Source organism: Neofelis nebulosa, chromosome 2, assembly GCF_028018385.1.
Source record: "Neofelis nebulosa isolate mNeoNeb1 chromosome 2, mNeoNeb1.pri, whole genome shotgun sequence".
Lineage (NCBI taxonomy): Eukaryota > Metazoa > Chordata > Mammalia > Carnivora > Felidae > Neofelis > Neofelis nebulosa.
Genome location: NC_080783.1, coordinates 77,022,026 through 77,038,157, shown reverse-complemented (window position 1 = coordinate 77,038,157; position 16,132 = coordinate 77,022,026). Strand labels below are relative to the sequence as shown.

The 16,132-nt window shown below is 34.9% G+C and overlaps 1 protein-coding gene across 3 annotated transcripts in view; it reads left to right on the top strand.

The window, feature by feature from the left end:
• KCNJ3 (potassium inwardly rectifying channel subfamily J member 3) overlaps positions 1-11,057 on the top strand; it is a 154,899-nt gene extending 143,842 nt beyond the window's left edge. The window contains exon 4 of one of the 3 annotated variants that reach the window (XR_009257524.1): positions 7,251-7,360. Coding sequence is in view for 2 of the 3 variants with exons in the window: in XM_058715233.1 (XP_058571216.1) it covers positions 7,251-7,837 (587 nt within the window). In the remaining variant the exon portion in view is untranslated. Of the gene's footprint in view, positions 1-7,250 lie in introns of all 3 variants that reach the window. The other 2 variants (XM_058715233.1, XM_058715234.1) reach the window with 2 other exon arrangements.
• The last annotated feature ends 5,075 nt before the right edge of the window (positions 11,058-16,132 follow it).

Sequence of the window (16,132 nt, the reverse complement as noted above, 5' to 3'; positions counted from 1 at the left end):
ATAACCTAATAAATTATATATTTTTATCCCTTATAACTATCCATATTTTATAGCAATTAAGGTTTAGATAATTTCAATAATATGCCTAAGATCTTACTAATACTGTGTGGTTAAAACACAGCAACCTCAAATTCAAAGCCCGTGTTCTTTGGCTATTAATATTACCCCAATCCTCTTAAATATGTTTTTAACAGTATGACCATGAATTATCTGTCATAGTTTCTATGTGTCATTGACCCTTTACACCTGCACTTGCATTCCTGTTTGCAAATCTACCCATCTTTGTTGTTGGTTAAAAATCTATCTTCCTTTCTTTTGTTCTTCTGGAAAGTAAGAAACCTAAACTATTAAATTCAAAACTACTAAATTTCTTATTGACACTTTATTTTCTAACAAATGTGCTTGGGTTTTTCTTCTTGTTTTTGTCTTTTAATCTTCTTAAGATTTTTTTGACCTAGCTCAAGCGATAATAGCAAAGTGATGTCTGAGAACACATTGTAAGGCCAAGTGCTTGTAAATAATAGAGGATAATATTAGGTTGAATGCATGCCAGGAACTTCTACTCTTCTCTAAAGTGTCTGAGCAGAATATGTTGAGCTTTAAAGGGATTCCATCTATTTGAAAACTGCAGTTTCTGGAAGCAATTTATATATTCTTAATAGCTTTGCAACCTATATCCCAGAGGAGCCTGATGCCATAACCTTAGTGTTATTGAACAGTGGTGGACAGAGTGTCTTTGTTTTATAAACAAGATAAAAAAAAATAAATAAATAACAAAACCCTAACATCATATACTGCCTCAGAAAGTTTAGAGTGTAAACTTGGGTTCAGCTCAGTACAACACAACAGAGAACAGGCAGAGAATGACAAGTATGCCTTATAGTTATTGTATCTTGGAGGATGGGTGAAATTTGGGGAGTACTTAAGGGAAGCAACAGCTACAGACTATTCAGTAATATTCAAAGCAATAATATAGGGCAGTCTAGGAAATTACATGTGATACAGCACATGCTATACATGCTAAGTTGTAAAAACCACTGCCAATTTGGGGGGAAAAAACCAAAAATGACAAATTTAATGAATAAAAACAATATATTATTTGGCTAAAATTTTCAGTTGTGGATGTATGTATATAAATGAGACTTGTAGAGTAGTCAGATGTCCTGTATTTAGGGACTCTTCTAGAAGAAAATGAGCAATATTTATTGTACATGCAACTTATATATACATTACATAATTTCATTTAATCCTCTCAGTTTATCCTATGTAAAATCAAGAGAGCGGGCCTTAATTTACAGATGAGGAGACTGAGGAGTAAAGAGATTTAATGGTTGTTTTCAAGTTCGCACATTAATTAGTAATGGATCAGGGATTCAAGTACATCATCAGAGCTGAGAAGAGTCAAGATTGCATGTACAATGTGCTTAGAGAGATGGTTGGCACACATAAGTTCTTATAGCAATCTTACTATTATTACCTATTATTATTACATAGCTTAATTAAAGGAGATTTTTCTCCAATTTTCCCTTTTGTATAGTGCACACATAAAAGATAGCCACTATTAGAATTCTCTCTCTCTCTCTCTGTCTCTCAGCAGATTCCATATTAAGGTTTAGATAAAGCCTCTGCTGTGCACAAGTTATTGATTATTTGACATTTTCTGTGTCACAACATCCAGACATTCCCCTTGGCCTGGTTATATTGTGTTTAACCATCTCACACACACCTTATGTAGGGGACCATTTCTAAACAGCAGAAACAACAAAGAATCGCTGAGTTAGAGGTATTCTGAAAGTTTAATTAAGGACTTATCAAATAGCAACTCCCTTGCCAATTTTCACTTTAAAAAGCTCTCAGACTTGTTATTTGAATAAGTGTTCAATTCACTTAAAGAGGAACTTAAAGGTAGAATCAGGAAGGGGACAAGTCAAAAGTAAAAAGGTTAGACTGCATCGCCTCAATCATTTTAGATCAACACAGTGCTGGAATAAATTAAAAAGCAATCTATAGCTTTTTCATCTAAGAATTAGTGCAGGAAATAAATCCCCTTTTCACAAAATGTTTTTCATCTAAGGATCAAAAGTCCCAGCTATTTCCAGTAGCAGCATCTGTTGCTTTACCAGTTTCCACAGAGATGAGCTCGTGTTGATTTTCATCACATTTGTTCAAGCTTGGAATCTGGTTAAAATACGCAAACTGTCGCAATGCCAGTTAAGAGTTGCAATCATATAGTACCCTGTGAATAATGCCATTCACCTGCATTTATTTTGATTCAAACAGCATTTCCAATTATGAATCTAAGCATGGGTTATTTTTAAATGACTTAAAAAAATGACCTAGAGTAAGAAACATAAGATAAAGTATTCTACAAGGAAGAATACTATGATACACACATGTTCTTAGGAAACATATTATCTTTACTTTAAATCTTTTCAGCTGAAATCTGTGTTTTGCTTTTTCAACACCATTTTGGGTTAACGTGTAAAAAGAAGTCTGTCAGTTGCGTTACCTTAGAACATTGTCTAAACTGCAGATTGACCATCATAGACATTTTTCTGTTTTCCACCTTCTAATACTTTAATATCATTATTCATATGTTGACTGGATATTAATATTGTAAGTTTAAACCAGATTAAAAAACTGATGTTAGATACAAAAATACTGATTGAAAGAGATACATGCACCTTGATGTTTATAGCAGCACTATCAACAATAGCCAAATTATGGAAAGAGCCCAAATGTTTATCAATTGAGGGATGGATAAAGAAGATGTGCTATATATATATATATATACAATGGGATATTACTCAGCCATCAAAAAGAATGAAATCGTTCCATTTGCAATGATGTGGATGGAACCCGAGTATATTGTGCTAAGCGAAATAAATCAGCTGGAGAAAGACACCATATGATTTCAATCATATCTGAAATTTAAGAAACGAAACCAGTAAACATGAGAAAAAGAGACAGGCAAACCCAAAAACAGACTCTTCACTGTAGAGAAAAAACCGAGAGTTACTGGAGGGGACATGGGTGGGGATAGGTTAAATGGGTGATAGACATTAAGGAGGGCATCTGCGTTGAGCACTGGGTGTTGTATGTAAGCGATGAATCACAAAATTCTACTGAATCCAATATTATACTCTATGTTAACTAACTAGAATTTAAATAAAAAACTAAAAAAGAAAAAAAAATTTAAACAATGTAATGCTGTTGAATTGGAAATGTATGCATCTGTGTACCTACATCTAATGAAACTGTAAAAGAAGGAGCAGAGGAACAAACATGAGTCAAATGCAAATGTCGTTGGTATAATTACCAAAGTATTGTCATGGTTTTAGTCACCTTGCTGCAGGCCTTTTTAATAATCCACCCCAAGCTTCTACACTCAGTCTCCTAAGCTATTGGAGATACACGGATGGAAACTAAGAAACTCTAATATTTGGAAATATGAGCAGTGTATCTTTTTCTAGATTTTAGAACATTTTGAATGTTTAATGGATCATTTTTCCAAAAAGAGAATTGCTATCTGATATCTAGCTATCTGTAAATTTAATTTCCCATACTGCTGATGTGGGGCAAATTAGTGATATGTCAAAATTCCCCACTTACGTTAATGCATTAACACTAATTTTCAGGAAGAACGGGAAATGGAAATGATTATTACTATAGAGCAGTAAACCCAGCAGTCATTATTAAGCTTTGCCTTAAATAGCAAGCGCTGTTCTGTGCACTTGTCCAAAGCTCTCAATAGCTTTATGAGATGATGCTTCTTCTCTGCTTTGTAGAAGGGAGAACTGAATCTCAGAGAGTTTCAGGTATTTTTCACATGCTACTTAGTGGCATGAGGTAAATGATATCCAAGTAACATTGAATTGACAGCCAAATTCATAATTCATATCCAACAACAATGAGTTCACTCTGAAAAGAAATTAGTTTAATTTCACATAGTAGAAATAAATCTCCCCACCCTACTTTTCTGTCAAAATCCTCCACTGGCATTTGAGTAACAATGCTTACAGGTATCTTTATGTGAACAGATGCTTGAAATACCTGTTTACATTGTAGATGTCACTGTACCTTCAGCACCTTATTAGTATTCAATATCCTGTTTCCCCAAAGTGAAAATTCCATAAGATTTTATTTCTTCCATGTTTCCCCACCATTTAATTTTTTTTTTTACTTTTTTTCATTGACTGCTGATAACTACCCAGGAAACAGCTCAGGATAAGTAAGCATTGCAGATCAGCAATGTGGTATATTATAAAGATAAATAATGGGACAGAATGTTGATTTTTTGTTTCATTTCCTTTCCTTTCCCAATGTAAAAAATGTCACTAAAATGGAATGAACTAAGATGGTGATAGTAACTGGATTTTGTTTCAGTGTTTACTCTTTTGTTGTTACAAGTAACTGAACAAAGTTTATGTCTGAATTTACTTCAACTCTTAATATATACATCCATTTGTAATGACCAGAGGACAAACCTACAAACCTATGTTACACTGAGTTATATTTACTATATGCCCTTACTTCAGATAATTCTACCCACCATCAATTTTCAGTGGCATAATTTTTAAAAGTTAAAATGGGGCTGTGAAGGAAGTACTGTCACTTAACAGTAAATATATATTTATGATTTTTTTCTTTTATTTTCTTTTGAGAGAGAGAGAGCACATGAGCAGGGAAAAGGGGCAGAGGGTGAGAGAGAATCTTAAGCTCCACACTCAGCATGGATCCTGACATGGGACTCAATCCCATGACCCTGGGATCATGATCTGAGCCAAAACCAAGAGTCAGATGCTCAACTGACTGAGCCACCAAGAGCCCTCTGATTTTTTTTCTTAAATTTATTTTAATATCCTGGGCTGGAAAGATACATAAATTATGAGAGTGACTGCTTTGGGAGAGAAACTTAAAGGTACTTTTTTAAAACAAATACAGGGTACTTATTTATTTTATTTTTCATATCTTAATGGATAGGAACATGGATAGTTGTTGTGTATTATAATTTTTCATGATCTTTAAACTATTCAAAATAAAGTCAAGTAAATATATCAGGAAATACATTTTTTAATCTTTTCTGAATGATCATCTGTAAGTTTTTTTCATGAAATACAGGCTAGAAATTGAAGATACAGAATGCTACTGTGTGTATGTCTATAGTACTTACAAATTACTCTTTAAACTAATTTTGTTATCTCCATGTATAAATGTTTCTGAGGGCTATTCCTGATAAAATGTTGATTATGAAGACTGGTATTTGGCCAGTTTGATTTTCACCATGACAGTTAATTTGATAGATTGTTTAGAATCGGTTTCCTAAATAAAATATTAGTGACACGATGGCAGAGTAAAAAGAACAATATCAACCCCCCCAGAAATTAGAATAATACTGTGCTTTCTCTATAGCTTCCTAGATCTGTGCCCAAGGAAGGTCAAGATCTATTTCTGAGTGCTATATTTCTTATCTTTAAAATGGACATAAGAATATTTTCTTTTTTAAAAAAATGTTTATTTTGGGGAGAGAGAGAGAGAGAGCATGGCCTGAGCAGGAGAGGAGCAGAGGTTGTGGGGGGGGGGGGCGGGGACAGAGGATCTAGAGCGGGCTTTGTGCTGACAGCAGTGAGCCTGATGCAGGGCTTGAACTCATGAACCATGAGATCATGACCTGAGCCGAAGTCAGATGCTTAACCAACTGAGCCACCCCAGTGCCCCAAGAATATTTCTTATTAGGATGATCTTAAAGATTAGAAATAATAAACAGAGTGCACCTAACACAGTGCCTGAGATATGATAGGTATTTATTTTCTGCATTTGTTTCTTTAAGAAGCATCTGGAAAAGGATGGTATATAAGTGTAACAGCTGCTTCTTTGGTCATACATAGCTGACCATAGTTATAAGGCAAGATTTTGTAAAGATTCCAGGAAGAAATTATCTTCAATATGGCTTTTCAATTATGTACTTATCCTTTTTCTCAGTATTGTATGTATGATCGCTAATCAAGAGAAAAGACAGAATATCCCTTTATCCAAATTACTCCAGGCTTAACCCCAATAGAAATTATTTATAAAGTGACAGAGAGAGAAGAAAAATGTAAGCAGAAAGGCTGTCGTTATTTGTTTAAATTATTCTTAATTATTACGGAAATGCATTTTTTTAATTTTACACTTTACTAGCCTCAAATAGAAGTCTGATAGTAAAGGTGAAAGAAGGTAGTGAATTTTGCAAGTTACAAAAAGTTCTGTCTTCTGACTGAAATAAGACTGAAGTTTGATAACATGTTTTAAATGTATTCATGGACTTCTCAGTCTTCACACTTCCAATGAATATCTGAGGTTGACTGATTTAGTAGTAACCCGCTCTAAATATCTGATTTACGAAGACAACACAGTTGAGTAAATAAGAGTGGCATGATGTCAATGACATCCAAGTTAACATAATATGTAAGTAGCAACATTTTATACCTGATATCCTGCATCTGGTTTTAGAGATTCCTATAGCAGGGATAAAATTTGAAACATCACATTGACACAGATTACTGATGTTAGCATGTGGATTTCTAAGACCTGAGCAAAAGTTTATGCTGGCCTGAAAGGTCCAGAAGAATAGGACCACCATGATGACTTTTTATTACCCAAGATAAAAATATTTTCAACTTTTATTAACTTGGCAAATACTTGGGATAGTTCTCTTTGCTCTCATTTATTAAGACATTATATGACACCTTTTACATTTTTGTACATGTTGCTTTATTTACCGTCCTCACAACAGTACTGTGATGCAGGGATTTCGTCCTTTACAGAAGAGGGAAGTGATACTCCGTGAAGTATCTTAATAAGTTTACACAGTGGTAAAGTTTGGATGCAAAGTTGGGTTTGTTTCATATATCACATGGCTTCTTGAGCGATAGAAATGATTTTGTGGTTTCTCCCCTTCTATCAATATGTATGTTCACATATTGATGCCATTATTACTTTTGGTTCATGCATAAAAAGCAATGAATTGTGCCTTGATATGTTGCCTCTCAAACATGTACAGTAAAAGTGCCCTGTGGTTTTCATTGGAAGAAAGCGTATGTATCAAAGCTATTAATGTATTGAAACTTCTCACGTGTTCCATTAGTCAGTTTATTTAGATAAGAGTTCAAACGTAAACAGGAAAGCAAAATGAATCCCTTCGGTCAAACTGGCGTTGCATGTCCACGCACTGTGCAGAACTTATCACAGGTTTTCTTTGTGCCCCATAGGGATGACTTGTCAAGCTCGAACATCTTACACTGAAGATGAAGTTCTTTGGGGCCATCGTTTTTTTCCCGTGATTTCCTTAGAAGAAGGGTTCTTTAAAGTTGATTACTCCCAGTTTCACGCAACATTTGAAGTCCCCACGCCACCTTATAGCGTGAAAGAACAGGAGGAAATGCTGCTTATGTCGTCCCCTTTGATAGCACCAGCCATTACTAACAGCAAAGAAAGACACAATTCTGTGGAATGCTTAGATGGACTCGACGACATGACTACAAAGCTTCCGTCTAAGCTGCAGAAAATTACTGGAAGAGAAGACTTTCCCAAAAAACTCTTGAGGATGAGTTCTACAACTTCAGAAAAAGCCTACAGCTTGGGAGATTTGCCCATGAAACTTCAACGAATAAGTTCAGTCCCTGGCAACTCAGAAGAAAAACTGGTATCTAAAACCACCAAGATGTTGTCTGATCCCATGAGCCAGTCAGTGGCTGATTTGCCACCAAAGCTTCAAAAAATGGCGGGAGGAGCAGCCAGGATGGAAGGGAATCTCCCAGCCAAATTAAGAAAAATGAACTCTGATAGATTCACATAACAAAACACCCCTGTAGGCATTATTTATTGTTTGATTTAGTAATAGTCCAATATTTGGCTGATGAGGTAATCCTCGAAGGAATCTGAAAGGTACATTTTTCCCCAGTCATATATGCATATTTGAGAACCCTTTCTTCCCAAGTATTGCCACTGTGCAGAAAGCAAAGGTTGTGTAAAGGGAGGACACCATAAGAAAGTTCTTATTAACGGGCATGTATTATCACATCAAGCATGCAATAATGTGCAAATTTTGCATTTAGTTTTATGGCATGATTTATATATGGTATATTTATATTGTATATTCTGGAAAAATATATATATATATATTTAAAGAGGTGGTACTCTTCACGACATTTCTAACATATGTATTAAACCAAACATGAGTGGATAGCTTTCAGGGCGATAAAACTATATATATGTGTGTGTGTATATATATATATCTATATATATACACGTGTGTGTGTGTGTGTGTGTATATATACCTATACACACACACACACACACACATACATACGTACATATATATCTGATAAAATTGTGATGTTTTGTTCAAAGTTGTAGTTCTTGTGCATGTTTACTTTATTAGGCTAGGAAGGCTTCTGGCATTAATTATTAATACCAAATATTTTAGCCTTAAATTATTTGTCATTTTAAAATCTGATTTAATGTTTTCTGCTGTTTAAGGTCCTGGGAGGTTATCAATTGTACTTTATATGAGGGAGTCACACAAGTCTATGCTATTTATGGCCCTGCATAAATATAACCATTATATTTAACTTATAAATTTTAGAGCATACCATCAATATGCTAAAAATTTCTTAGGATTTTTAAAAGTTGCTAGCACTAGGGGAAAATTGGTTAATTTGAGAATCGGTCCTTTTCTGGACTACTTCAAGTCTGGAAATCTGTTTTGTATATGATCTAACACAAATATGAGCTCTGAACAAATGCTGAATCATTGTAATCATCAGTAGCCAACTTATACTGAATATATCAGAATCTGCTTGAAATTACATAATTAATGGTCCCTGTTTCAAACTGAGGCAATTGGTAACATTTTCACTCCTTTTCTGGAAGTTCTGTCATTTTAAAAACCAATAATTTATTCTTGAAGAGATACGACAATACAATGAAACAGATGATAAATATCTATGCTTAAAATATGTATGTCTAAATGAGTCTCTTTTTTAATGCTGTTCTCTTGTTTGTGGCATTTATTGTATCAGGACAGACCTTTTTTCCTCACCTGGGGAACCTATCCCACCCCATGCCTGTCACTGGGTTCAGGGAGAATGTTATGTATATACCTGAGAGAATTTTTAATTAGATGAATTGAAGATATTTTACCCATATGGGCTTTTTTGTTTATTTGTTTGTTTGGTAAACAATGATTTTATTGGTGTCTTGGATGCCTGGCCTACCAAAGTAATTTTAACAGTACTATTTTTCTAACCCCAAGGTCTGATATTTATTACTCATTAGTGGAAATAAAAACTATTGCTCAGAAGAACACCTACAAAATAAAGATTTGGAATGCAGAGATTTTTATGAAAATTTATAAGTGCTCCTTATCAAAATGTCAGAGATTTTCCTATAGTTTTTTTTTTTTTTTTTTTGGTGGGGGGTGGGGGCATTGCAGTGTAAGTCTGTCCAGAATTTAGCTATTTCTCCTTATTAATATCTAAATCCTTAATGCCTGGTTTGGGCTCCCATTATTTCCCGGTTTTTTTTAGCAATCCTGTGATGATTTTCTCACTGGGAAATTATTACATCAACAATTTTATCATTAACTACAATAATACCTTCTGGCTACCTCTGTATCAACCAAATTCTGTAGGTGCAAACAAATCCCAGGGAACTATTACTGGCAAAATGATCAACTTTGAGCATTCATCCACTGTGCATAGAGCTAGTTGTTCTACCCCTTGATCCCATTCTCTAGGTATAGGAAATGAACTAGCAGAGAGAGAAGGGGGTCTAGGGGGCATGAGATATTCATTATCAGTGGAAGAAACTCCATAGATCATTTAGTCCAAACACTTAAAACTAAATAGAGCCATAATTTAATTTGGAGAGTCATTCTAATTTGTCTTTGGTACCACGGAAAACATGGACCAAAAAATGAACTCTCTGAATGTATTTCACACATTCATTCAAGAAAATTTTTGCATGTCTTTTATGTCCTAGGCCATTTTAACTCCTGGACATTTGGCTCTAAGGGGAGGTTGCTGCCCATTTAAACACTGACTATTGGTAGGAGAGTGGGGGGAGGGCGGCTGTGGAGACAGAGGGAGCACAGATAAGATGATTTCAGATACTCAAAACAACAGTGTAAGGTAAGGAAAACAGAATAACAAGATGGAAAATGGGTGTCATAAGAATTGATTATCTTAGAAGAGGTGAGCGGCTTAGGGAGGGAGTGATATATTTCAACAGAAATCCAATTGATGAGAAAAAAACCATGGTTGCCAGAATTAATTTTTCTTAGTGATGCTATTTCTTTATCTTTTCCACATATGTATGGGAAAGGTATGATTTCTGCATGTAATTGCAGTTTAGCCCCTATTGCGAAGTTGATCCGAGGTCCCAGTTTACCAGGGAGAGTTCCAGTTTATACCTGTTGTATCTGTGTAAGTAATAATAGCACTCCCTTTCACTCTTCGAGTGTCCTGATTTGGATGATACATTATATGGTGACTCTCCATTTTTGTTGAAACTAACTAAATTACGAAGTCTGATATATTTGGATAAAAATAAAAAATTGCTTTTTCTTCTCCTTTTGCTGATTTTTTTTTTTATGCTGATCATTCCAAAAAAGATCATCTCCGTTTCTTCTATTTCATCCTGGAGGACTTATTATCCAAGTGATTTCATGTAACATTTGTTCAATCTGTATATGACATGTTTTCTCAGCAGTGAAAAGTTCTGCATTTTATTGACTGAATAAAAAATAAATCTCTGGTATTTCCATTTCAGGAAGTTATAAGAGCTCAAATCAAAGAGAATAAAAGTCAACTGAAGCCAGGATAATTGTCAGCCCACCAATGTAGTGACTATTGGAAAACAAAATGTAATGTATTCATTGAACTGAATAACTCTACTTAACAACTGGAAATTAGTCCCTTTTGTGGGATTTTCATGGTATAGCTCCTGTCATGGTAAAATATTTCATTCTATTTATCAAAATGATGTGAATAAAAGAAATATAATTATTTTGATAATGCTTATCCTCATTTGAAATATTCATCCTTCTCAGCAATATGTGAATACAGTTTTGTAAATATATACAAATTAAAAATAAGGATATTTTATCATTAGTTATTTTTGAAAAATTCTTATGTGCTTTTAAATTCATCCGTATATGGCTTTAAATACTAAGAAATGTATTTAGTTGTCTCAGTACTAAAAAGCCCATTTGTCTAGACAGGATGGGGGCAAAAATGGATTATTTCTGTTGGAGGAAGAGTGAGATTATGGGGAAGGTGGCCTATCCTCTGTCCGATTTATGAAAAATTCCTACAATTCCATAGTATGCAGAGAGTTCAGCTTGACTGCACAGCACATCTGTGGGCTCTACTTCAGAATTTGTGCTTAAATTACATTGTACATCATCTTCAAGTTAGAATCCAACTAATTGCATTTTCTGGCATGCAATTAATAATTACTTAAATGTGCAAGGTCATTTAGGTTACAAAAATATAAATTCATGTATTCAATGCTGCAAGTTCAGTTTTATAAAAACTATATTAAACTTTCAAAACATGATTGGGTTTAATTTTTACAGTGTGTTCATCATTTTTTCCACTTTCCAACAGTGAATTACTCATATTCCTTGACTTGGGTTGTTTATCATAAGCCTCTTACCTCTTAAAAGACAATGATTCAATCCATCACAACTCATTCCTTGAGGGTTACTTTTATTTTTGCTCTTTATTTGTGAGATGCTTCAGTAATATGGAACTTGCACAAAATAATGCAGACTGTTTCAGACGTGCATTTCTTGTAAGGAATCTTCATGACCCTCCTGTCCTTCGCTGAGCCAGTGCTTCCAAAGCCGTAGTAAGTAAAGCAATCAAATACATCGTTTTCCTAATTTTGTTTAAATATCAAATCCCCCTTTTTAAAAAGTGTTGAGCTACTTTTCCTGAAAATGTTTCTTTAAAAAAACATGCTCCTAATTTTGAATCAGACAAGTTCTGTGATATGTAATGTGTCCAATTCCCTGGCACCTCATAGAATTAAGTTAAAAAACCACGTTCCTGAAGCTTCTGGCGTAGTGAAGTTCAAAGAATATACTCCTCATCATTCAGTAAGTAGAATTTTTTTTCTCTAAATTCTGCCTTTTTTACCTGAGAAGTTGCCTTGAAATCATGGCTGTTTCAGAATATTTGGGCTGTGTCTGATCAATGGATGCTACAAAGGGCAAATACGGGAAGGCCAATTAGCTCCCAATTGCTGACTAAAAACGGCACCTCTAGCCCCTGCTTGTCTTTTCCCAGCTCCCCGTGTCCATCACTTGCACAGTGACTTGCACACATTATGTGAGTCTTTACAATAATTCTACATGGTAAAGATTATCTTCATTTTATACTTGAAGAAACGGATTATCAGAAAGGCTCTTTAGCCAGTTTTTAGTTAAATGAAATCTACAAACAAGAGTAGTCCCTGCTCTCTGGGTGATACTGTTGTTACTTACATGCAAATCTCTAACCATTCTTCTAATGCTTCTTCCTGATTTTCCATTGGGGAGTATTAATCAATTTGCTTTTTATACTCTAGTAGACAAAGATCTAGTTCTATTTCAACTCCTGCTACCCACCACATCCACCCTCTGCTAAATTTCCAATATTGTAGTACCATATTTTTAATTAGATTAATTAGTGTTTTCATTAGTGCTATCACAATTGAGCCCATGTGTTTGGATAATTTTTCTCACCCTTCATACCATATTCCCCCATAGGTTTAATAATTGTCTTGTTTTTTTCTTTGTGCGTGTGTGTGTGTGTGTGTGTGTGTATACACATATATATATAATTCAGCCACAGAGTCTTTTCCAGTTACAAATACTTTCCCATTAATTCCTCAAACACATTGCTATTTGAACAATTTTACCTTCTTAAGGAAATCTCTCCTGAAGCATTCTGACCTGTTCAATTAGGTAAATTTATTTAAGTCTCCTGTATAGCTTTTGTTTTTGGATCTCCTTTATCAGCATCCAGCAGGATTCTGTTTGCCACATTCCCTGTTTCATGGAACACATGCTTTCATCTTTCTTGGTTGACTCTTTTTTTTTTAATGTAACACATTTTCTAGGAGTTTCTGAGAAAGAAAATGTGGCAGTAAACTTTTTGATATCTTGATATCTTGCAATAAATTAATATTTTCCTCATAATTGATAGTTTGGCCTAATGTAGAGATTACTTTCCTTCTGAATTTCAGTGATGTTTGCTTTTTTTTTCCTAGTTCACAATGTTGCTATTAAGATGTCTCATGCCATTCTGACTTTCAATCCCTTGCATGAGACAAAGGATTAAAGGTTTTAGAACATTCTCGTCTTCCACAGTATTCTAAAATTCCAAGATTATCTGCCTAAGCATGAGCCCATTTTAGTCCATTTTGCAGTGCCCTTTCGATCTGGAAATTCATATTTTACGGACATTTTCTTAACTTCTATCTTTATTCCTCTCCATTTTCCTCTGTCTTTCTAGCATTTTCCTTATTTGGATGCTAGAATTCTTGGGATGATTTTTTGATAGTCTCATATTCCCTCCTTTGTTATCTCTTTGCATTTTTTCTCTACTCTCTTGTACATTTTCTTATCATCTATGACTTTCATTTGTGTCCATTTATTTGATTTCACTTATCTTCCAAGATTTTAAATTATTATATAATAATTTTAATTTTCAAGATTTTAAAAATTTTTTGGTTCTCTACATTTTTTTAGTTTTTTTTTTCTTTTTATCCTGGATAAAGGATCTTAGGTCTTTCAAATTATTAATGATAGTGTATTTTAAATGTTTCTTCTTTCTCCATTCCTGTTGTAGTATTTTCTAATATATGTGTTTTTTGGTCTGTTTTCTAGTGGGCCAATTACAAAGATGACTGAGGCTCCATGCAAATATATAGAGTAAGTCTAACTGAGGCTCTGTGCAAATGTATGGAGTAAGTCCAACCATGGTCTTCACTGTTCAGTGATACGGTTTAATATTTACCTGAAGTCAAGGGGTCCCTGGGTGGTTCCATCCATTGTCCAACTATTGATTTCTGCCTGGGTCATGATCTCACAGTTCGTGGATCCAGCCTTGCCTGGAGTTCTACACCGACAGCCTGGAACCTGCTGGGGAGTTTCTCTCCCCCTTCTCTCTGCCCCTCCCCTGCTTACGCGCCTGGCTCGCTCTCTCTCTCTCTCTCAAGAATAAATGAACATTTTTAAAAAGTTGATTTTAATGGAGGAAAGTGTGCCTTTTCCTGACATCTTTGCACTGCTATGCTTTTAAAATCCCTCTGAAATCCTTCTTTTTTATTTATTTTTATTTAGTTTTTAGAAAGAGAGAGACAGAGCACCAGCAGAGGAGAGGAGCAGAGGGAGAGAGACAGAGAGTGAAAGAGAAAGTCTTAAGCAGCCTCCCTGCTCAGCACAGACCCTGGTGCAGGGCTCGATGCCATGACTCCTGGGATCATGACCTGAGCTAGAATCAAGAGTTGAGGTTCAACCGACTGAGCCACATAGGCGATCCTAAAATCCTTCTGTTTCCGTGTTTCAGGAAGCATCAGAGATTAATGCTTATATTTGATCTGCCCCTTTGAGAAAAAACCCTAGTTAACTGTATTAGTTTTTTGTCACTGTTATAATAAATTACCACAAATTTAGCAACATAAATAATACAAATTTATTACTTTACAGACTGTAGCCAGAAGTCAGACATGGGTCTCACTGGGCTAAGATTAGTATGTCCCTAGGGCGGTGTTTGCTTTTAATAGCTCTAGAAGAGAATTCATTTCCTTCATCTGTTCAGTTTCCAGAGGCCACCCACAATCTTGGGGGGGGTTCCCCCTCCTTCCATCGTTACAATCAGAAAAACTGAATCTCTTTGTGCCTTTCTTTTATAGACACATCTTGTTCTGACTTATCTGCCTTGCTCTTCTAATTTTAAATACCATTGTGATTATATTGGGCCCACCTACATAATGCAAAATAAGCTTCTCATCTCGTGGCCCTTAATTTAATCTTATGTGTCCATCCCTTTTGCCAAATAAGTTAACATATTCATGCGTTACAGAGATTAGGATGTGGACTTGAGGGGCCATTATTCTGACCAGCTCACAAACCTTTCTTATTTATCCCCTTTTATATAAACAGAATATAATCTGAACAAAAGTATTTTCCTCCTGAAATCTAAATATATTTTCATGTAGATTTAAAAATAAGGGCAGGCATTTATTTTCATTAATGATATCCTTCCATGCGAGGAAACATATTTAAGCAGACATTATTTAATTATTCCCTTAGGAATCTATTTTTGTCATAGTCTGTAAGCAAATGTCTGACCAGGTTTTATTTTACAACTCTTCATAGAGGAGAAAATAAAACAAACATAACAAAATAAAACAAAGCAAAACAATGCTTAATGAAACTGATTGAAAGTAACATCCATGACTTCAGTGTCCTGAATCTAAACTTGTATGTCAGGTCTACTTTTTCTTGGCTGGCCAACCCCACCCTTTGGTCTTCCAACAATGTCAAGGGTGGATTTAAGTTTCAGTAGATCAACCTAAAAGCTGGTGTTGGTATTTGTTGACAGATAAATATTATTGTGCCATGTAGACCCTTAAAATGTATGTAAGCTTGTAACCTAGAAAATAATGTTAGAGATAAATCTCATTGTCTTTTAACCAAATCATCAGTGAACTACAGGCAGAGACTTGGGGAGCCCATGGGAGTTGGCACTTTGATCAAGGTTTAAGTTTCAGTGGCTAACTGATGGAGAAGGGCAGAATGGAAAATGTCACTTAGATGCAGGTTTAGTTTTGTAAATGAAAGCCAGTAGTGTGCCCTCTACCCAGTATTCCATTGTGAAGTCTAATGAGATTTATGGCTTCCTTTCTCATTGAGTTCATTAATAGATGATTGGTTTTTTTTTTTTTATTACCCCTTCATCTCCTCACCCTCTTCACTGCCAAAGTGACGTCTCAATTTTATAAAACAAGCTATATTGAAGGGAAATTGTGCACAGAATGAGACAATTAATTAGATTATGGACTCATAGTTTGGTAACCCTGTATAAGTGTGATTTCA